A 24,389-nucleotide genomic window follows, 5' to 3' on the forward strand; every position below is an offset into this window, starting at 1 on the left:
ATATAAAGTTATATACTATATGTATATATATATAAAGTTATAAACAGTATATATCAAATTCTATTCAATATAAATATAAAATTATATTTTTATAATAGTTTTATATAATTTATTTATCAGTACTTAAAGGAATGTTATCAATTTATTATATGAATCACAAGCACGTGCTTATTTATTACAAGTACATGTTAAAACCTTTAGATAAATGTCGATTATAAAATTAAAGATTATATTTTTCTACCTTTGATAGTGAAAATTACATTTTTTATCTGAAGAGTTTTAGAAGAAATCGTAAGAGTTTTATAGCATTAAAAATAATTTGTTACCCATTATTATTATTATTCTATTTTATTTTGCCGTTTAACAAATTTGACAGTTTCCATAAATTTACAATTAAGTTAATGGCCGGAGCAAGAAGAAGGCATAATTTGCCTTATCGCCAAGCACCGTGTTACAATTTATAATTTTTACAAAGTTGCTTCAAGAATATATAACATAAAAGAAAAATTAAATGAATGTTTACAAAAGATATATAATAAATAAAGTAAAATATCGTTTAATACATAATATCATAAATAGATTGAGTAAAAGTAAGAGTTAATATATAAAACTTTATATATATTTTAAGTAAAATATATAAAAGATAAAGTAAAATATCATAACTAGATTAGGTAAAAGTAAAAGTGAATATATAATAACTTTGTATATATAAATACGCACAAAAAATAAAATAAAAAGCGAGAAAATGTGATTTTTGATAATGATTATTGTCAAAAAATTTTAATCTTTTTTTTTTTTTTTTTTTGTCGAATAATTACAAAAATACGAATAATTAACTTGTTTTTCAGTTTTTAAATTATATATCTGATCTATTTTTAAAAGAAAGACTTATAATAATATAAGTCAAAATCTGCGTTTAAAAAAAACTGTTTTGAATCAGTTTTAAACTGATGAAGAGATTTTTTTTTTCCGGAAACAATGTTTGGAAATCTTTTCCACAAAAGTGGTCCGCGATTCTGAATTGAATAAGAAACTTGTTTAGAATAGGATTTTGGTATAACAAAGTTGTTAGCGGAAAATCTTGTAGCATATTTATGGTGTATTACTTTAAAATAAGTTTCAAATATTTTGGGGGACAGTCCATATTTTGTTTTATACATGAACAGTAGAACAAGATGGATATTAGGTTTGAAAATATTCAGGGCACCAATTACACGTAAAAGAGGTTCACAAGGAACCGCTCTACCAGATCCAAATATGATTCTAACAGCATGTTTTTGCTTGCTATTAAGTTTTTTTAGCTTAGTGTAATTAGTACTTGCCCACATGATGTTGCCGTAAGTTAAGTAACTATGTATAAAGGAAAAATATAAACTTTTTAGGGACTTAAAATTTAAAAGTGGCTTAACTCTATAGATCATGCCAATGCTTTTTGAAATTTTTTTTTCTATAGAATTTATATGCACTTTCCAAGATAGCTTTTCATCAAAGTTCACACCTAAAAAATTTACAGATATTTGCCTTTTGATGTTAGTTTTATTCATCAAAAGATTGGGAAGAATAAATGGTATTTCCTTTGTTTTGCTTGGTTTGTGAAAAAGAGAAAATTTAGTTTTTTGAACATTCAAAGACAATTTGTTGCATATAAACCATTCATTTACTTTTTTTAATTCTTCATTTACTACTGTAAAAAGTGTTTCAATATTTTTGTGAGAATATAAAAGATTTGAGTCATCTGCGAATAAAATAAAATTTAATAGGTTTGATGTTGAAGACAAATCATTTATGTATAGTAAAAAAAGTAAGGGTCCAAGTATAGAACCCTGTGGGACTCCGCAATTTACAGTTTTTTTGGTCGTTTCTAAATTTTCAAATGGTACATATTGTTTTCTATTTGAAAGGTAACTTTCAAACCAGAGTAAGTTTGTCTCCTTTATTCCGTAATATTCCAGTTTTTTTATTAGAATAGAGTGATTCACCGTATCAAAAGCTTTCGACAGATCAATGAAAACTCCTAACGTATAATAGTCTTCTTTAAAAGCATTAGATAAGTGATTAACTAACTCTACTATTGCATGATCTGTTGAGTGTTGCTTTTTGAAACCAAATTGCTTACTATATAACATGTTGTTTTCAGTTAAATGATTATACAGCCTATTGTACACTATACGTTCAAGCAATTTCGAGAAACAAGATAAAACAGATATAGGCCTGTAATTAGAGGGTTCTGACTCATCTCCAGACTTAAATACTGGAGTTATTCTAGCAATTTTTAATTTATCCGGAACTTTACCTGATTTAAGTGATTGATTGAATATATGAAACAAATATGGTTCAATTATATCATAGACTAATTTTAATATATTAACGCTAACTTTATCCGATCCTGCACTTTTGTTACTTTTTAAGCTTAGTAATGCAGTCCGCAACTCGCGTATATCTAGCTTTGACTCATTCATTTCTTTATTAGAATTTGTTAGATAAGAATCAAATGTTGAAGAAGTTAAAGGAATACTTTGCGCTAAATTAGAACTAACATTTATGAAGAAACTGTTTAGTTCTTCAGCTATGAGTGCTTTATCGTATATTGTTTCACCGTCAATTAAAAGTTTTTTTGGCAGAACATTATTTTTATATTTGTTTTGTCCAATTATTTCTTTAATAGCATTCCAAGTTTGTTTAGTATTTCCATTTGCATTTTCTAGTAATTTCGAATAATATACTTTTTTAGAGTATTTTTTGATTTTTTCAAATATATTTTTATAGTTTTTATATTTTATATACCCATTATATTTTATATACCCATTATATTTTTATATACCCATAAAATTTAAGAAAAGCAGTCAACTTTTATTTTTTTACAGGTCATAATTTGACCTGTAAAAAAATTAAAGTTAACTGCTTTTAAATATTTTTTCAATATTATTGAAACGAGATATTGTGTAAAGAGGATTTCAAAGAAGTCGTTTAAACAACAATGGAAAAGCCTTCAATTCGCGTGATAACCATGAAAGCACTCGATACACGATTAAAGAATTGTTTAAAAGTTTGCTTAGTTTCGACTGTAATTTTAATTATTTTTTTGAAATAAACCAAGCAAGTTATATATAAATTTGCTTTTTCTGTAAATTTTAAACATTTAAACGTAGTTTTTCAAGATTTGCAATGGGTAAACCTCGTGGGACCCTTACGGGATACCCGGCGGACATATCCATATGGGCCCCAGAGGAAAACCGCGGCCAAGATCCGGTGGGTTCCCGATGGGTTTCCCATATGGGTCCCAGTTGCAAACCCAAATAGGCCCCTTACGTTTTTAAAGTACGGGATTTGACAGGGACCTATACGGGATACCCAGCGAGCATACCCATATGGGCCCCATATGGAAACCGCGGCCAAGATCCGGCGAGATACCGTTGGTCTTCCCATACGGAACCCAGTTGACGACCCGTATGGACCCCGTACGGTACCCGTATGTCAATGTTGGCTGGGTATTAATTTAAGATGAGCATTTGTAAATTTTTATTGAAATGGTTGAATAAAAGAACAAAAAAAAAATGACATCATCTGCTTTTCGTGGCGACTTTGGTAAAGCCAGTTTGGTTTTAATTTTGCTTTTTAAATTGGCTTTAATTTAATGCGCTTCTGACGAACTTGAATGATAGACGGGTTCTTCCATTTGACTAGAAGAAGTACAAGGAATATCAATGATACCTTAAGCTTTTTGAAGATCTCTTTATTTACGCTGTCGTAATTTAGCAAGCTCCTTATTTTTCAATTCTTGATCTGGCGTTGATTGTTGGCAACGAATATTACTTTCTTACGTTCTTTTTCTATTTCTTTTAATTCAGCTTTCATTCTCTATAATCTTTACAAACTTGTTTGTGCGATTTGGGCATTGTTTTAATATTTGTATGTTTCCTGTATTTTTATGTAGAATATGCCAAATAAGTTATATTTTAAAAAAATTAAAAAACGTTTAACACAACTCCATGTTAATCCGTGTTTTTTTATATCATAAAATATTAAAAATGGCTACCAAATTTTAAACATCTCCTACACATGCATAAAAATAAATGACAAAGTAAAGATAATTTTTTTAGATGCACTAATGTGTCTGTTAATTTAATTTAAAAAAATCTATTTCTAATATTCAGTTTAAAAATTTTTGAATTATGGCAATCTTATATGGAAAAACCGACGTGTCTTTTTATTTTCTATTTGATATCAAGACAGGTTATTATAAAGTTTTTTATTAAAAATAAAAATGGCTAAAATATAATATAAAAAAGCATATTATTAAAAATAATATGCTTTTTTATATTATATTTTATTTAAAAGTGTTAATATTTACAAATTGTTCATAAATATAGATATTATTTTAGTCGACGTTTGTAAATAGCTATGTACAAGTAATTTAAAATATATTTTCGAATTATGGATAATAATTATTCAAAGTTTTTTTGTAACTTTCATTTTTTATTATGCTTGCAGGAGGTTGTAATGCCTCAATGCAGTTTTAATGTTATCAACAATGATTATTGACAAGAATTCATGTTTGGTTACAATCATTCATATTTTTTTGTTTATAATTAAAGCTATAAATGCTAGTAAAAAAATAACAAATTAGTATTGAGAGAACTCGTATTTATATATATATATATATATATATATATATATATATATATATATATATATATATATATATATATATATATATATATATATATATATATATATATATATATATATATATATATGTATTTGTATATAAAAAAATCTATCTGTCAGTTTGTGGACATTTTTGTTTCCGAAGAAAACTTGAAAACTGTTACATAGAAAATAAATAAAAAATGAACTCTGTTTATAACCGAAGTGAAAGTGATCTTAGCAAAAAAAAAAAATAATTTAATAAAGATTTCAACTATTGTGCACAACTTTTATTTTGATTTCGTTTAAATAAAATACATTTAATTTGCTTTATATATTTAACAAACTTTGTTTTTATATGACAAAATTAGAGTAGTATAGGATGAGAATGTAGCAGACAATATGCTTATGTAGCAGCTATGTTGAGGGCTACAGATTATGTAGCAGCTATCTAGCTGAGCATGTAGTAGCTATGAGCTTGCTATGCAGTAGCAATATAACAGGTTATGAAGTAGCTATACAAGTGGTTATGTAATACCATGTAGCGGATTATATACTGGCTATGTTGTGGGCTTTGTAGCAGTTATTCCCAAGAAAAAATAAAAAACAATAAAAGCTAATTTAAAGCTTCGACTAATTCTTCCTGAGTATTTGCGTGAAGAATTAGTTCTAACAGTTGAGTCTGATGAAAAAGAAAAAATGACTAAATGACGTTAGGAGCAAAAAAAAAAATTAATATTGCTTAACTGTTCTCAACTTGATGATGATGCTGCTACTGCAATCCGAGTCAATGACGCTAATCGTCATGCAAAAGTCAGCGAAACGGAGGGATTTGAAAGACATTTTAAAATTGAGGATTGTCACTCAAATGCCCACAAAGAAAAAAAAATATAGAGGCAGATAAAAGACAATTCAAAGGTGCAGGCCGTCACGCAAAAGATCGCAAATGAAAACACAAAATAGAAGTCAAACATGCAGATTGTCACACAAAAGTCCAAGAAAATGATGAAGAAGAAGAGACAGATAAAAGATAAGTCAAATATTTGCATTGTTACGCTAAAGCCCATGAAGATGAAGACGAGGAAAAGGAAAATATAATGTTTGATGATAATGAAGAAGTTTGATGATGTAATTTTTGAAGACTCTGAAGGAAAAGCTAACTTTCCTACCAAGTTTCTCAATTCGCTCATTGAGAGTGGATTAGTGCCACAATGTCTGATACTCGAAGAAAAAAGAAAGAATAAAAAGCAGTTAAAGATAACTTAAAGCTTTGAATAATTCTTCCCTCGATTCCATGGGCTACTTTACCAGTATATATATATATATACGACATTATAAACTTTATCCAAAATCTTTGTTTTTTGTTGTGGAAAAGTTTGGATGACCATTTCTTACCATAAATGGGGATGAAGACAACAATTAATAAAGAAACCCATCTCGTGTACCTTTGACCAGACTAAGGCGTTGTACCTTTGACCGGTAAAGATTGTTTCGTCGGTTATTTGTCCACTTTAAAAGGCCAAATGGGACGGTTGAAGCGATTGAGCGAGTTTCGTAAGTGCGAACTTGTACAAGTGAGAATGGCGTAAGTGTGAATTGGCGTAAGTGCGAACTTGCATAATTACGAACTGGCATAAGTGCAAAACAGTTGCAAAAACCGGCATAAGTGCGAACTGGCATGAGTGCAAAGCAATTTAAAAAACTGGCACAAGTCCAAACTGGCATAAATGCAAAATTACATAAGTGAGCCAAAAGAACTTGCAAACATTGGTATTAGTACAACCTGGCATAAGTGCGAAGCAGATGCAAAAACTGGAATAAATACGAATCGGGTAAGTGCGAATTAGCATAAGTGCTCCAAATAAATTTGCAACAATGGCATAAGTGCGAATTAGCATAAATACAAACTGGCATACGTGCGATTCGGCATAAATGCAAACAGGCATAAGTGCACCAAAATAATTTTTTAACATTTGGCGCACACAATTTGCACATATGCCAGTTTGCACTTATGCCAGTTTTTGCAACGCTTTGCACTTATGAAGCAGCCATAGAAATCTGGAAGTTGCGAATATTCATATTCACATACAAAACCAAAAAAAATATCCTCAACAGAAGATTTTATTTTGTTAAATAATATATAAACATAATGCTTCAGTTATGCATCACGAACTTGTATTAAAGCAGATCAGATCCTTTGCATATGAGTATGCTTTAGCAAATCATAAAATAACTGAAATTTCATGGATGAAAAATAAATGTGCTGTTGAACAATGGCTGCAAGATTTTCCCAATAGATATATTAATAAGTTATCTCTATGTAAACCACAGTCTTAAAGTCTTGTTAGATCTTCTGCATTCAATAGAGAAACAGTAAGAATTGTATTTAAAATTACAAAAAGTTTTAGAATTTTATCATTTTGAACCATCAAATGTTTAGAACTGTGATGAAACAGGTAATAACCACAGTCCACGTACCACCTTAAGTTTTAGTCGAAAAGGCAAAATACAAATACAGCATAGCTGAAAACATTTTTACTGATATTTACTTTTTAGCTGCAAATAATACTGATAGGCCAAAAGTGAATACTAAAACTTGCATTCTAATGATGTTAAAACTGCTCCTGTCAGTTTACAATTAACATCGTTTATTGTTTTAAAGGAAATGATTTCTGTGAGTTTACAATCAAAATCATAAATTGTTTCATCTGAAATAATAAAATCTCACCCTAAAGCCAAGTTAAGTAAAATAACTACTACAAAAAGGCGTAAAGGAAAATTGCATATTTTAATTGATACACCTGAAATTAAAGTTATTTTAGATTTAAAACCAACCATGTCCTTTTTAAGAAAAAGAAAAAAAAAAGGCAAAATAAATTACTTTTTGTCAGTCTGACAAGTGTTTAAATAATGAAAGTTCTGATGAAATTGATTTTTGAGTAAATATACTTGAAAATGAAAGTAAAATTTTTTCTGGAAATTTTTAAATTGTCCAGTTGGCTAGAATAAAATACTCTAGACGTTATCTAGCAAAATTTATAGAAGTTGTTGGTATAGTTTACATAATTAAGAATTATTAATTAATCAGGAGACTTTTGTAATAAATTCATACGAGACGATGACAAAATTTATGATGTGGAACTTTAGGATATTTTTATATAAATTCCACCACCATCTAAACGTTGGTATCATCATCAATAGTTAGTATTAATCAAAACGTATCTTATTTTTGATGTTGATTTGACTTCTTGTAATAATTAATATATTATACTCTTTTATTATTGTATTTTTGTTATCACCATCAAAATATTTCCTCTAAAAAGAGTTATTATGGTCATTATGGTCATTTGTAAATTTATGGTCATTATGGTCATTATGGTCATTATGGTCATTATGGTCATTTGACCATCAGCTAGTATAAGTTATAAAAATTTTTGCTTATTTCAAATAATAAAAATATAAAACAGTTTTTGTACAATTCGCATTTAAAGTTTAGACCTTAACCCTAATCACCCCATGTAAGTAGCATCTAACTAAAGAATATTTTTTATATATATGTGACTATATCAAATATATGTTAATATATCAAAATAGTTGTAATAACTGATTTCATTTAAAAAAATTAGTAATATTATTAGTTATACTGATTGAGTATCGCAACTTCGATACACAACTCTTTGCAAGGTTGTAAGGATTAATGATTCTGATTTTTTTTAGACAGTTAAGATAACAAAATAGTTGGATATGTTTTTTTTATTGACATGAAGTTGTATATAAACAAACCTTTAGCCTTTTTTTTTTCTAATCTTGAGATTCATTTTAAAAACCTTGAAATTTACACAAAAACCTGGATAAACGTTGAAATTTAAGATATATATACTTTTTTTCAAACAAGATTAATTAAAGTAGTATGATCAAAGAAAGTAACAAATTTACTACAAAGTAGTAAATTTGTTACTTTCTTTGAGGTTTTCAACAGCTGTTCAGGTGGGGTTGTTTTAATTACAATTCTTAGCAACTTTGTCACCACTCTAAAAAATTCGGATTTGATTTATAATATAAACAAACCCATGTTAAACCTAAAAAAAACAATATTCATATGCTGGTGCAGGTTATATGATCTGTTTTGTGCACTTAATATTCATTAGTTCTTGATGAAATGACATCCTTTTACAAGATATTTATTGTTATTGTATTGAGTTAAATATTGAGAGTAAATTAATAAAAAAATTCTTCTGAAAATTTTTAAAATTTACCGTAAGAATTTTAGATCAACCGTGAGACTCGGTATCAAACCTTGAGTCTCATGGTAAAACGTGGAGAGTTGGTCTGAATAGGTCCGTAGGAACAAAAATTATATTGAGGGCAGTACTACCCCGAAATAGTTTTAAGGACCTTTTTTTTTTTTGTAATTTTTTTAGTCGATTTCTTCAAAATTATTTATTTGAAAAATTATTGGGGGGGGGGGGGGGTTAAATGCCCCTGCTGCCCCCACCCCGGTTGCTATGGGCCTGGGTCTGATTTAAATTTTACTAGAAGTTGTGTAATAAACTCAAAGTTTATTTTCACGGAAAAAAGGTTTTTTCACTATAATATTAGACCAATGTAAACACTAGAAAACCTTGCTTAGTCAATCAAAAAAATCAACAACAAAAATAAAAGAACTAATTTTAATATTTTGTAACATTTCTATAATTTTTCTTTTAGTCAAAATGTGTTGGTGTCCTTATTATTTTGGAGTTAAGTGTACTTTTGCCCTCTTTTTCTCTTCCTCTCGGCGTCCCTGATTAATCATATTAAATCATTAAATTAAAGTTAATCATGTTTAAAGTAAGTAAAAACGAGTCTCATACTTTTTAAATATGCTGCCATCTTTGTTTTTTTAAACTCTGGTTGTTTTGTAAAGTATTTATATAATAATTTTACTCACTTTACTTCACTAAATGACTCGTTTCGCCCTGTTTCCACTAATTATAAGTAAATTTGTTGTTTGTTTAGATTGTAAATGAGATGGAGAGCTTGCCTAACATTAACATAAGTTTCTTACTCAATATGAAACACAAAGATTCAATTTTCTTTTACAGGTTCTTTTCAAGCGTTGAAATGGTGTTATCTGTATAATACATTCACTGATTAAACTTTATTTGCAGTTAAGAATTTATGAAAATTAGGGGAAAGTGGGCTAAATAGTACCCCCTAAGGAAAAAAATTAATAAAAATAAAACTAAATGTAGGAAAAAGTTTATTTTTAGATAGAAACAAGCATTGATGAAACTAAAACAAACAATTATGATTTCAAGATGTAAATATTAAAATAAAGAGCACACTAATAAAAACTAAAAATAAACAAGGTGGTACTAATTACCCACAAGAAGGTTCAAACAGTACCACTAGTGAGGCTAATAAGTACCAAAGGGTATGAAGAAAAAAAAAGCTAAGCACTAATAATAAGTAATAAATAAAACAATAACTGGTTCATTCTTCACTTGTAAAATATATTTATTGACATAATTCACAAATATAACTATCATGTGACCAATTTTGAGACTCAGATGATAAACATGCAACATGTACCCATGCTCCACAAATTAAACACTGGATCATATCCTCCTCAATGTCCTTATCACACATGAAGCAGTACCAACGCTGCCCTTTGTTATCTTTAGAGGTTGGGGTAATTATTACCACAGGTACGATTTACCCCACCATCACAAGTACGATTTACCCGACTACGACTAAACATAGTTTTCTACTTCAGTGTTTTAATGGGCAAAGTGAATCAGAAAAAAACGTATTTATTAATGAAGAAGAATGGATGGGCTAACACCATAAAAAAATATAAATAAGTTACGTATATTCACGCCTGCAAAGTACGACTAGTAGGACAGTGTATTTATTACATCAAATAGTGTAAAAAAAGAAAAACAGACTTACCTCCTTTCTTTAACGTTCGATTCCGCCATTTTTTGTCAGTATACATATTTCATCTGCTGGCTTGATTTTATCGTGTTTCCGCCAATTTCAACGAATCAGAAAAAGAACAATGACGCAGGTACGAATTGCACAGCGGTACTAATTACCCCCCTTTCCCCTAGATGGAGGAATAGCTTATAACTGTGCTAAGCTAAATGACAAGGTTTCCAAATATTAATTATTATTATTATCATATTTTTCTTAATCACCATTAGAATTTTATCAACTAAAAAAATTGACATGTTTAAAAGGGTTTAAGTCTCCCCTTAATGAAATTATTATTTTTGAGACAAATTTTCCATTTGTGACGTTTCTTTAAGTGTGTAATTCTCCCCCTTTTTTGAATTAATTATTGTGAGTCTCCCTATAATTAAATTATTACATGTGAGAAGATATCTTCTATTTCTGAAATTCTTTATATGTGTAAGTCTCCCTAAAATGAAATTGTTAATTGTGAAACAAAGTCTTCTCTTTGTAAAGTTTTTTTTAATGTGTAAGTCTCCCTTTCATGAAATTATTACTTGTGAGACAAATTTTCCTATTTTGAAGTTTCTTTAAGTGTGTCATTCCCCCCTCATTAAATTATTAATTGTGAGAAGTTTTTTTTAGCGTGTAAGTCTCCCCTTAATGAAATTATTACTTATGAGGCACAATTTTCCCTTAATGAAGTTTCTTAAGTGTGTCATTCTCCCCCTCATTAAATTATTAATTGTGAGAAGTTTTTTTTAGTGTGTAAGTCTACCCTTAATGAAATTATTACTTATGAGGCACAATTTTTCCTTTGTGAAGTTTTTTCAAATGCGTAATCCTCCCCTTCATTGAGTTATTTATTGTGAGAAGTTTTTTTAAGTGTGTAAGTCTCCCTATAGTTAAATTATAAATGTGAAATTATTACTTGTGAAACAAAGTCTTCAATTGAAAAGTTTTTTTTTTTTAATATGTAAGTCTCCCCTTAATAAAATTATTATTTGTGAGAAACTTTTTTTCCTTTTTTCCCAATTTTCCCCAATTTTCCCTTTGTAAAGTTTTTTGAAGTGTGTAAATCTCCCCTTAAAAAAGTTATTACCTAAAAACTTTACGGAGGGAAGACTTTTTTTTACAATTACATTATTACTCCCTATAATGAAGTTGTTCCTTGCGAAACAAAGTCTTTCCTTTGTAACGTTTTTTTTTAATGTTTAAGTCTTCCCTTAATGAAATTATTATTTTTAAGACACAATTTTCCCTTTTTTTAAAGTGTGTAATTCTCCCCTTTATTGTATTATTTATTGTGAGAAGTTTTTTTAAGTGTGTAAGTCTCCCCTTAACAAAATTGTTACTTGTGAGATGATATCTTCTATTTCTGAAGTTTTTTCAAATGTGTAAGTCTACCTTTAATGAAATTTTTACTTTTGAGACACAGTTTTCTCATTATGAGTAAGGAAAAAGTGTTCCCTACAAGATTTTTTCAAAATGGTCTCATTATTTTCTATTGTTAGTTTTTTCCTGTTTTGCTTCCCTTTTTTGTAAAATTGTTTTCAATTTTCAAGTTTAAGTTTTTCAATTAGGGAAAGTCTTCCATTTGTAAACTATTACAAAATGTATAAGTCTTTATTGATATTATTGTTATTGATATTATTTTGTTCCCTTTATTGATGTTATTTTGTTCACAAGCAAGTCTTTTTATTTCTATATTGTTCTAGTGTATCAGTGCGAATTTTGTTATGAATAATTATACAAAATAAACTTAAAAAAAGTTTTTTTGAAAGAGTAACTCTTTTCGTGATAATTTGATTTGGATAAGTTAGTTTTCTTCTAATATATTTTTTATCGTGTTTGGGAAAGTTTTGAATTTTAATTTAATTATAATTTATACATTTTATAGAGATTTCATTATTTTTTGAATTTGTGATATATCCTTATTTTGTGCTTCAATGTTTGTTTCTAAAATATTTTATAATATTTATTTTTTATATAACATCTTTGCTCAATCCCTTAACTAGTTTATCTGATGCTTAGTTGTGCCTTATGAAAACTCCTAGGTGAAATATTTGTCAAATATCTTAAATACTGACTTTTAACTTTAATTTAACAAAAAAGTTTGATTTTTAGTTTTACATGCTCCACTTGTATGAGATCATTTTCAAGAAAAGATAGTTTAAAAGGGCATACACTGCTGATGCATAAGGCCATATTCGCTGACAACCAGTGCAGAGATAAAAGAACTCCTTGTTATTATAAAAACTGTAACCAAGTTTTTTTTCAAAAAATAAAATTGATTAAACACGTAGAGGAGTATCATAAAGGCAAATTTTCTACAGAAACCTATGAGTTTTCCTCAGAATCCGAGTTCTTAACATGGAAAGAAAAAGAGGAGATTGATAATTATGTATTTTTCAGTAAACAAACTGGAAGTAAACAAAGCAGTAAAAAGACAAAATCAAGTTATTTTATTTGTCAAGTTGGTGGTCATTCAAAACCACATCGCTCTGCAAAAGAACCTCCAAGATAAACAAATAAAAGATACTTCAGAGGTAGTGTTAAATCAGATGCTTTCTGTCCTGCTAGAATGATTGTTAACATGAAGAAAAATGGAACCACAAATGTATGTTACATAAAAACTCACAATCATACTATTTCTGTTACTAATACTATGTACCAGCCAATCCCAGATAATGTAAAAAATAACATTTCTGCTAAATTATCTATTGAAGTATCAGTAAATCAGGTCTATCATGATCTTAGAGAGAGTTTTGGAGAACGCGAAAATAGAGTTAATGGAGATAATATTGTTCTTACTAAATCCAATCTCCTTACAAAAAAGAACATTTCTGATATTAACCGAGTCATAAAAAAGAGATGTCAGCTTCACCCAGATGATAGCACTTCAACTTATTTACTTGTTCAAAAATTAATGTGTGAAGAGTTTAATAGCATTCTTGTATATAACCTACAAGGGCAACCTGCTATTATGGGGCCTAAAGTGTATGATGATATTGATATCAACAAGGATTTATTTGTTATTGCTATACAAACTAAGCAGCAACTGGCAATGTTTGAAAAGCATAGGTCAGAAATTGTTTGTATTGATTCTACACATAGCACTAATACAAGTATTTGATAATGAGGCAGAGCGGTTTAAAAAAAATGTAGATGAGTTATGTTCTTTAGTAAATAATCCCATGATAATAAGTCTTCAACTTCCATCTATAAACAGACAGTTAGAAGATGTGATTAGACAAGCCAAAGCCATTAAAGGTATAAACTCAATTGACATACCCATGAAGGCAACATTACAAACTCAACCCTTGAATTTTACACCAAATAAGAAGTTAGATAAACAATGGCAGCCTAATAAGTTTAGAAAAACAAGAAAAAATAAGAGGAAAAGAAAAATAATACCATACCATTATCCTGAACAACACCAAAAAAAGGAAATAGTTTTAAAAATGTTTCAGAAAAATGTTTATATGAAGAAATTACAATAATATGTGATGACATTAAAACTAGTGACTTTACTAGTACTCTTGTTAGGTAATAGCTCCTGCAAGGATGCTTTATGTCCATGTCCTATGATTCCTAGTTTATTTTATTCTATTTATTTTATATTTTCACTTTTAATTTTTTGACATATTTAATGAATATATGACTAAAATATAAATATTGAATGATATAATGGTAACATGATGCAAAATACCAAATGCATAAATTCTAACTTAAATGTAAAAAGTTGATAAATAGGATATGAAAATAAGCAATTTTTTATATATATATATATAAAAAATAGTTCATCAGACCCACAATATTTTATAAATGAAAACCTTTTTTCTAAACAATCCTGCATTGTTTAGAAAAAAGGTTTTCATTTATAAAATATTGTGGGCCTACAGAAGCATTAGCATTAAGCTATTCACGAAGTATAAAGCTCTTATGGAAAGATGTTGACACTGAAAAAATAGATCAAGTCTTTATTCCCTTTAATCCAACTAATTCGCATTGGATTTTAATACACCTGAAAGTGAAATCGGAAGAAATAACTGTTATTGATCCACTAGCTTCAAATATTTTGTTAAATAATATTTCACATAAGAAGTCAACTGCAGTTGCCAAAGAAATTTACAAGCGTAAATTCAACATATTAAACCCTAATGTTATTTCAACACAAAGTCATTGTTTGCAAAAGGATAGTTACAACTGTGGTGTTTATGTATGCTACTATGCATTACAGTTATGTGAAGGTAGAGTTTATAATGTTGCATATTTATGTGACATATCTTGCAGTTATTTGAGGATATATCAGTTTTATTCCTAAGGACTACATTCTTGTTAGGAAATCATTTATTCCCTAAATGTTTACCCTAAATTTATAATGGAAAATATTGTTTAATTCCCGGTGCAATCATGATAAATATTCAATGCAAAATTTTACAGGTTTAGAAAGTTATAAAATATTTTAAAATGTATAAAAAATCTATTAAGGATTTTATGTCTTAGTTTTCCTTCTAGGTAAGTTACATTTACTGTAGCTAACTAGCCTCTCACCTCCCCTATATGAAGCAGGTTGTACTGGATAACACGTTATCAAAAGCAGGTTGGCCTGACAATTATGTGTGTGTGTGTGTATACATATATATAATATATATATATATATATATATATATGTGTGTATATATATATATATATATAAATATATATATATGTATATATATATATATTTATATATATAATTATCAGGCCGAATTTAGAATTTTATGTATACTACGTAAAGAATTATAAGGCTGATAAAAAAATAAGTATAAAAATAAGTAAACTTTTCATTATGTTCAATTTTTGTCAATAGCAAAAATATAAAATTTTTACTTTATAATAAAATTAGTAGAATAAATATGTTTTGTTGAATAAATATGTTTTATTTCATTCTCTAATATCTTTTTTTTGTGTAAAAAATTAGAATGTTTAATTTTTATTTCATAACCATTAATTAGTCTTCATAACGCAACAAAGTTAATTTTATTTTAGAAAAAAATCATAATGGGCCATTTTAATGAAGTTCACTTCCGTAAATACATTTATGACACTTTATGTGGTGGATGTTTGAAGAACCTCGAAAGTGGTTTTGTAAAGTTGTATGATGTTTGCAGAGGAAGTGAATAATTTGTTACGTTATGGAAATAAAATATTATTTACTTTATTATATTAATTTTTTTTTTCCCTAAACTGATAGTCTAAACCTATATATATATATATATATATATATATATATATATATATATATATATATATATATATATATATATATATATATATATATATATATATATATATATATATATATATATATAGACATACCTAGGAAAAATAATGTATATCTAGGAAAGTCAAGAAAGTTGGGGGGATGCTGAAACGGGTATAAGGGGGTTTAAGGCAGCCAGCATCGTCTCCCCCTGTTTGTTAACCGAAAGTTTATAGTAAAATTAAAAAAATATCTATACTTAAATCTACAACTTTCATAAGAAAATTAAAAACCAAGCGCCCTAGGTTTGCCTGATGGTAAATGCATCTCTGACTATATAATATATTTACTATATTTTTTTATAATGTAACCCTCTGTAAATGCACTAAGCCTTGGTTCTTGGAGTTACATTTAAATTTAGGTTTATCCATATTTTAAAATTTAGATATCTATGTTCTTATATGTATATAGTATGTCTACAGATATATTACTGAGATATACTACAGAATAATTTTAGATTTTTGTCATTATAGATTTGCCGTAATAAGGACGTTAAAAAGAAAGATTGGGTACAATGTACAAAATGTCCACAGTGGTACCATAGCGAGTGTGTGAATATTTCTATCAAAGATGCTCATATCAGTGATTCCTTTCAATGCCAAAGATAAAGCATTTTTTAAACGGCTTTTTTCATAGCCACAAATTTTCAAGTAATATTAAACGGCATAGTAACATTTTAGTAACTACCTAATAACAAGCCACTCCAATTTAAGTTAATCATTCAGGTTTTTGAGTAGCATGTCGTTGGAAAACTCCATTCAGGTGATCATTATATTTTTTGAAAAAAGCCTAAGGTCTTTTTTGTTCGTTTCTCTAGCAACACCACCACTTCCTTATTATTTTACAATACTAAAATAAGTTCTCTATAGCAACGGCATCCATAAATGCAATGAAATTGCAATTACATTGCATTTATTTGCAAAAATACTTTGCGAACGTATTGATATTTTGAATGCAAAGTTCTCAGTAATAATGTAATAAGGTTTTAAATGTAGTAGATGTAGTTTAGTTTCAAACTTTAGCAACGTAGATTTTTAATAGACCACTTATGAAAGAGATAAAAATCAAAAATTTGAAACAAAAAGTTTGACTTTGCTTTTCAAAAAAATAAAAAAATTCTTTAAGGAGGTAAAATACCGCGTAAGTTTTTTTTTTTAGATATTTGCACTAATTTTAGCGACAAAACGTATTTATGTCACAAGAATATAGGGCAGGGTATGCCATGACACATGGCCCTAACCAACCGATGATAAAATATATTGACTTGATTTTTTTTAATGATTTAAATAAAATAGATGAAAGCACGTCACAGTTAATGCAGGAAACCAAACCGTGTATAAATGAGTTTTTATACACCTGGTCGATGTATTTATGCATTGATAAACTGATCAATGACTGATCATAAATTTTAATAACAATAAATGATGCACACTGTGCACATCGGTTAGAAAAGAGGCATGTACTTCTTAACTCTTCTGTAGTGATATGTGCAGGGTCCGTGGATAAGTTATAGGCTAGGGTTGTTCTGTGCGATCGAAAAATTTTTATGATACAGGCCTTTATATTAGTTTAAAAAATAATTTGTTCAAGTTTTATCTCTTGTTTACATGTATTACTTTAAGTAAAAATTTATTTATAAAGATTTATTGCGGGACGCGTATACAGGTTATTTTATAAATCAATAAGTGTAATTCTCCCCTACACTCGATTCCTGGAAGTTTGACATGTTGTTGACAAGCGGGTGGGGAAGTGGGGAGGTAAAAAATTGTCAAAAAATTGTTGACGTAATTAATGGATAGCTCTTTAATAATAGTTTTAATGTACATATAAATATGAATAAATATATAATAATGTAATGAGAATTTTTGTTAGTTAGCGAACTTCATTGCCAAACCGCTGTCTTTATCGTTACAAGTTGAAGCTAGCTTACTTAGCTAGCGATCCTCGTCGCCAAAACGTTGTCGCTTTCTGATTTTCCGCTGGGATGTCACATAAAATGTTTTTAAGCACAACAATGCTGTTTAGTTTTCAAAATTAAATGTAGCAAAGTTTTTTTTCAGCTTTTAAACTTTGCTGTTCTTTTTAGTGAATTTATAGTGAATTTAAGTGAATTTACAATTTTACAGTGAGTCTTTAGTTTTATGGTACTTTGTGGCTTTATTGGCTTTATGGTTTAACAGATTTTATCTTTGCCTAGTTTTTAAATTTTAGTCTGGCAAAAACTAATTAGGAGTACTAGGTACTAGTATTTTATCAACTTACTGTTATTTTTATTTAATATAAGCCGATAAGCTAATTCGAGAGTTTTTTTAATACAATTTTTCACGCTTTTTCATTCATGTTTTTATGTCCGCTATTCATCCTTTAACAGTGCATGACAGAATCACGTCGTGACAAAATTTCTCAAGATAATTTATTCTCTTTGTTTTTTTCTTTTTGAGCAAACGAAAGAATTACGAAACTTGTTTACTCAACGCCATACGAACGTACAAGGTACGAAAAATTTTCTTGAGCACGTCTCTTAATCGTGCAAAGTTTTCACGAAAAGTTTCTTTTACAAAATACGATTGGATAAATGTGTATATCAAATAAGGAATATGCGGTCAGGTTCGATATTGTTTTATAGTATTAAGTTTGTAAAAACTATCCTTTAAATATGGTTGAAAATATAGAGTTTAAATGCAATGGCGAGAAAGTCCTGGATGTAGCTAGTTTTCATAATGTTGAACCTGAAAATTTAAAGAGATTTGCTGCTATTAAAAGTAAAGATACTTTAGATATTCAAAGTTCAGTTGATAAAGAATACCAAACTTTAAGATCGTGCATATTAATCTCAAAAGGTGATGGTTCCAATGATAAGGTATGTATAAAGAAAGCTAAAAGTGTTCATTTTGCTGATAGTCTTGGGAAACCTTTAAAGTCAGTAAAAACGTTATTTGAGTTTGACGATGAACTTGAAATGAGTTTACTTAGTTTAGGATTACATAGCTCTTCGCGCCGTTCATTCACAACAAGCTCTGTTAAAGGGAATTTATTAGGACATTTAACTGATGCTAAAGGCAAGTTTTTAAATTTTAAACTTCCATTAAATGAAAGAGCTCTAGAAGAAAAATTAAATGCTGATAATATATGTCTTGAGAGTGTTGTATTTCGTGAATATAGTATATTTGGTACTGTTGTAGTAAATAATATATGTTATCAAAAACAAGTCAGTGTTTTGTACACTATAGATGACTGGAAATCAAAAGAAAATGTATTATCAAACTACATTTCAAGTTCCTCAAATGGAAAAAAGGATATATTTTCATTTGAAATTGTTTTTCCTTCATCATTAAAAGCTTCTAAAATAATTGTCAAGTTTGCTCTTTGTTATTCTACAGAAGGAAACACATTTTGGGATTCAAATTGTGGAAAAAACTATGAGGTTGAGTATAATTATTTACTCAGTGAAAAGATTTCTGATTCTGGATTTATTTTACCTTCTCAAAATTTCGTTGGCTGGTCAACATAAATATTTTTTTCTGAATAAGTCTTAAAATTTCAAAAATTTTCATATTTTATTTAATATAAATTTTTATAACAATTTTTCCATAGATGTTTTAATTGAATATTTTTTTTTAATAGCTTAATATATGATTTTTTTTTCTTTGTTTATTTATCAGATGTTTTTCTTGCTTAGTAGTTTATTTAAAATATTTTATTAAAAAATTAATCGAAATTAGCCAAAGTATATAAATAAAAAAATTATCTAAAAGTCTTATAATGGCAAATAATCTTACTATAGACAGAAGTGTAAAAAATTTTAGAATATTTTAATATACTAAATAATTTGTTATAAATTAATAACAAAAATATCAAAATTGAAAAAATATTTGTTTTAATTTAAATAATTTTACGTTTTTAACAGGCGTTTATTGTGTTTTGTTATTTACATTGTTGTTGTAATTGTTGTTGTTGTTGTTAAATAGGATTTCTTCAACTTTCCTCGAAAATTCGAGCAATAATGAAACATTGATTAAATTCAAAACTTTAAATAACAAGTATTTTATTTTAATTTAAAAATTTTAAAGATTTTTTTTTGTGTGTCAAAAGAAATGTTAGTCTTATTGAAATATACAAATTGAAACTTCAAATTATAATTTTTAGTTTTAGTTTTATTATGCAACCTATAGTTAATACTAAAATAATGTATACATGATATTCTCGTAGAATTTACATATCAGATTTTGTCATTTTTATTTTACTTTTCATGTTAAAAATGTTCATTGAAGTTTGTATCTTAAAGAATATCTTATAGATCTCTATATGTGTCATAGTAGTAAAAAAAAGTTGCTTGTCTTTAGTGCAAGAAGGTCTTAATAACCCCTTCCCCCCTCATTCAAGTGGTAATTTTGCTAATTATCAATATTTTGTAAGCAATGAAAAAAGCAAAGCTTATTGTAAACAACTGTATATGTATATATACATATTCTCACTTCATTATCAAAGTGTTCTAATATTGGTACAAATACTTTAAGTTTAAAATGCAATCACAGTGAGAATATAACCTCATCTACCAGTCCATCATCAAGATTCATCTAATGAGTTTCTCCAAATCATCAATGAAGTAAATAACACCATTAAAAATTTGAATTAACTTTTTTTTATAAAATGTTACAAACAAGATAAATGTGCCTACAGTAGTGCTAAAATAATACTACATTAGCTTTTGATCTTGTAATCTTAAGATGTACCTAAAAGGGTTAGACTTATTTAAAGTAATGCTTATGACCAATAACAATCCATATTGTCATAATTTGAATTCTTTTAGGCCAGTTTTGAGCCCAAACAAGATATAGAAAAGTTCTCTTTTTTTAAAATCGAACATTACAATTTTCTCTGCTTCACAGAAAAACAAGCTAAATTTAATTTGTGATTCAAGTTTAAGGGTCGGTATAAAATCATCAGCAGAGCTGTGGCTAGGCTACCCCAAAACCCCCCAATTGGGAGGGCTGGGGCATATGCAAATTTAGGGGCCCTTTTTAAAATTTAAAGAGTTTTTTTTTTTATGTAATACCTGGTGGAAAATGTTATTATACTTTGGGGCCCTAATGACAAGTTTTTTTTGGAGGAAAGGGGGGCTTTTACTAACTAGCCACTGCACAGTGGGTAAGAATTCATATTTTCTGGACAAAATTCATAGCTAATTTAATATTAGGGCTGTATTCATTAAAATTAGCATGAGTACTAATATAATGTTTGCGCTATTTATGAAGGTAGTATTTTTTATTTCGTTGCCATGGATACCTTTATTTTGCTTAGTAACAACCTACTTTTAGTATTTGCAGATATTTTACCAGTGCTATATTCACCAAATTTGGCATAAGTACCAATATGAGGTCACACTTCTCATAAAAGTGATAATTTTTTTCATTTAGTTGCTATGGATATTTTTATTGCTTAGTTACCAGATACTTTCCTTAGTTACAAATTAATGATAAATTGGTTTTTAAATTTTTTTTATCGGTTTATCGACTCATCAATATTGAATAGCAATTAAGTATGTACCGTAAACCGGGGTAACTTTGTACCAATTTTGATAAAGAAGATAACTTTTTGAAAAAAAGGAATATTTTTCCAAAACTATTTTGATGCTATAAGTTGTGCATTACTAATATCATTTAATTAGTAAAATGGCGTATTCATTGTATTCATCAAATCCAAGATTTTATGGAAATAATGAGGTGGTCAATGTTACCCGGCAATGGGGTAACTTTGTCATAGTGAATTTTTTTTTAGCACCAGATGTAAATTAAGTGTTATTAATCACATTTAATGTAATTTAAACTTACATTTAGCATTTATTTCAGAAATGGGTACCTAAAATATGTCAAGAAATTAAAGAAGGAACAATAAAAATAAATATAAACAGTATTAAAGAAACATATTAGCTAAAATAATTTGATTTTTTTTTATTTTTTTTTTATTAAATGTCAGAAAAAGCAAAAAATAAGAGAGTACTAAAGAATAAACAAACAATTTGTAACATAAACTCTGTTTAAAAAAAAAAAAAATTAGGCATCTCTTTAGTAATCTATCATAAATTCAGTAGTGACTGATTCACCTTCAGATGGTGTTTCTGTTTCACTTTCGTATTCTACAGAAATAGATTGTCCTGGTTCAATTTTAAGTCTTTTTTTGGATATATTATTTTTATTTTTACTTTGTGTAACATCTTTTTTATCACCACTGTCATTTTTTTTCTCATTTAATGTCTAAAAGACCTTGGTCTAAAGCTTTACGAGAACTCAAGACGTTTTCACTTGGTAACTTGATATACACTGGATTAGGATTAAATGGCACCAAACCACAAGTTCTAAATCAACTTATTAAATTTTTTCTTGAACATTCATTAATGGATGTCATTAAATCATTCAGGAACTTAGAGAAATCTTCTTTTGGTAACGTTGCAAATTTTTTATCACAAGAAGTAAGTTTCCAAACTAGAAGTATACTTCTCCATGCTTTCTTTAATGGTGCAAAGAATGCAATATCAAGAGGTTAAAGCATATGGGTTGAATTGGGCAGAAGGCATATGAATCTAGGCAAAAGAATTTCTCCGACACCATTTCCACAAAACATTATAGAGAAACCAACCTTACTGCAATTCATTATTCTCTCAGGGTACTTAGTTCCACATTTCATAACAACATTTTTATTTCCAGGGTCATCACGCAAATTTGTTTCATCATAATTTCAAATTTTATAGGTGGAATTCTTTCAAGCTCAAGTCTAATATTGTCAAAATAAATTTTTAGTTGTTCTTTGTTTATAGCTGCATGTTTTCTTATAATATTTGATGCAATTCTATGGGTTAACTGTGAACATTTCATAAAACTTGAGACCCAATCATCACCATTGTTTTTAAATATTTTTACAGTACAATTTTGCAATTTTAAATAACCAGCAAATAACATTTTAACATCAAGTTTATTTAATGGAAATCTCCAATCACACATAACCTTGATTCTAGATGAAAATAACTGCTCCTTATCATAAGTAAATATGGCTGGTGCACCAATGCATTTTTTATGCGTTGACTTCATTTTATTATGTATAGTGCTTCCTGGTATACTAAACCTTTTTGAGGCTTGATGAATAGACATACGTTCATTAATTGCACCCATACACTCTTTCAAAAGAACTGGTATTAGAACAAGTGTTTATGCACATTTTCCAACACTATGCTTGTTATATTTACGAGGGATTAAGCTTTAAACAAAAGTAAATATAAACAACACAAGCAAACTGCAACGTAGTAATTTATTAAACTATTATATAATTTTATTAAATTGCAACTAAATTTAAAAATAAGAGTCTATAAATTTTAATTTTGTAATAAAGTTAATACAATTATGATTTAGCAACAACAACAACAAATAGTTTAACAAGAAAATATACTTTTTTTAAAATCCTAAAATACATTCATGCTAAAAACTGTTTTTCAAAATAAATTGTTCAGACAACATGCTTCAAAAAAATACTCTAGTAATAATAAATAACGATCAAACTACTTTAAAATGAATATTATTTACATGGCCAAAGTTACCCCAAAAGAGTATAAACCTACGGGGTAACTTTGACCACCCTGTAAAAAAACCAGAATGTTGTACTTGAGCCAAAAACTTTTCACCTAATTTTATCTGAACCTTTGTCTTTAAAACAGAAGTAAAACTGAGTTGTTTGCTATCATTTTTATCTTCGCCCAGACAACATTCTGTTTTACAGTTTTTGATTGTGTTTTACCAAGATGTAGTTTTCATTCTTTTTTACTTATAGTAAAGAGCATTTGCAACAAACTTCATATCAAAATTTAAGCAAGAAAGATTGCATTTACAAATAAAACAAAAATAGTAAAACGTTACTTAACTGTTAAAAAGTTATAGATGTTTAATTAAAATTTTTAAAAATGGCCAAAGTTACCCCGCTGGCCAAAGTTACCCCGGTTTACGGTATAAATAATGTTTTAGCAATAATAAAAACAAGTCTAATAATGAAGTCTTTATTTCTAGCCACTTGAGCTTACTCTGACATAAGTCCGATGGGTAATGTAAGGCATTTAATCATGTGATGTCCATGAATCAATGCTTTGTGAACTGATTGAGCTATAAATAATACCATGGATGGAAAGGAACACATATAGTCTAACAGTGTCAAAACAAAAATCAGTCTGTTTCATATCCTAAAGAGAGTGTTATCAAGATAATGTAAAATCTGAAAATAAGGTTTTGATCGTTACCCAGAATTTTAGCTGTTTGTTCATATGATGCAAAGCACGCTTTGAAGTATTACCATCGTTTCTTGTTCCAGAACGACCACTTTTAATGAAATCACCACCGCTTTTATTCAATTGATATGAAGCTTTTGTCAGACTGGCATCATATTAAAGCCAGTGCTTCGCTACTGAATATTTACTTGCTTTATCTGTATTTGAAATATTTAAAACGTTCTTGGCATC

The 24,389-nt window shown here is 28.1% G+C and overlaps 2 protein-coding genes across 2 annotated transcripts; both read left to right on the forward strand.

The window, feature by feature from the left end:
- The first annotated feature begins 13,781 nt into the window (after window positions 1–13,781).
- LOC136078607 (uncharacterized) lies at window positions 13,782–14,911 on the forward strand. The gene is made up of 2 exons (XM_065794389.1): window positions 13,782–13,857; window positions 14,451–14,911. The coding sequence occupies exons 1-2, from the start codon at window positions 13,782–13,784 to the stop codon at window positions 14,909–14,911; spliced, it is 537 nt and encodes a 178-aa protein (XP_065650461.1).
- A 3,417-nt stretch (window positions 14,912–18,328) lies between these two features.
- LOC105848832 (protein phosphatase 1 regulatory subunit 3B-B) lies at window positions 18,329–20,197 on the forward strand. The gene has a single exon (XM_065792888.1). It carries the CDS (start codon window positions 18,549–18,551, stop codon window positions 19,401–19,403), a length of 855 nt encoding a protein of 284 aa, XP_065648960.1. The 5' UTR covers window positions 18,329–18,548; the 3' UTR covers window positions 19,404–20,197.
- Window positions 20,198–24,389: the final 4,192 nt, after the last annotated feature.

The sequence above is a fragment of the Hydra vulgaris genome, chromosome 03 (assembly GCF_038396675.1).
Source record: "Hydra vulgaris chromosome 03, alternate assembly HydraT2T_AEP".
NCBI lineage: Eukaryota > Metazoa > Cnidaria > Hydrozoa > Anthoathecata > Hydridae > Hydra > Hydra vulgaris.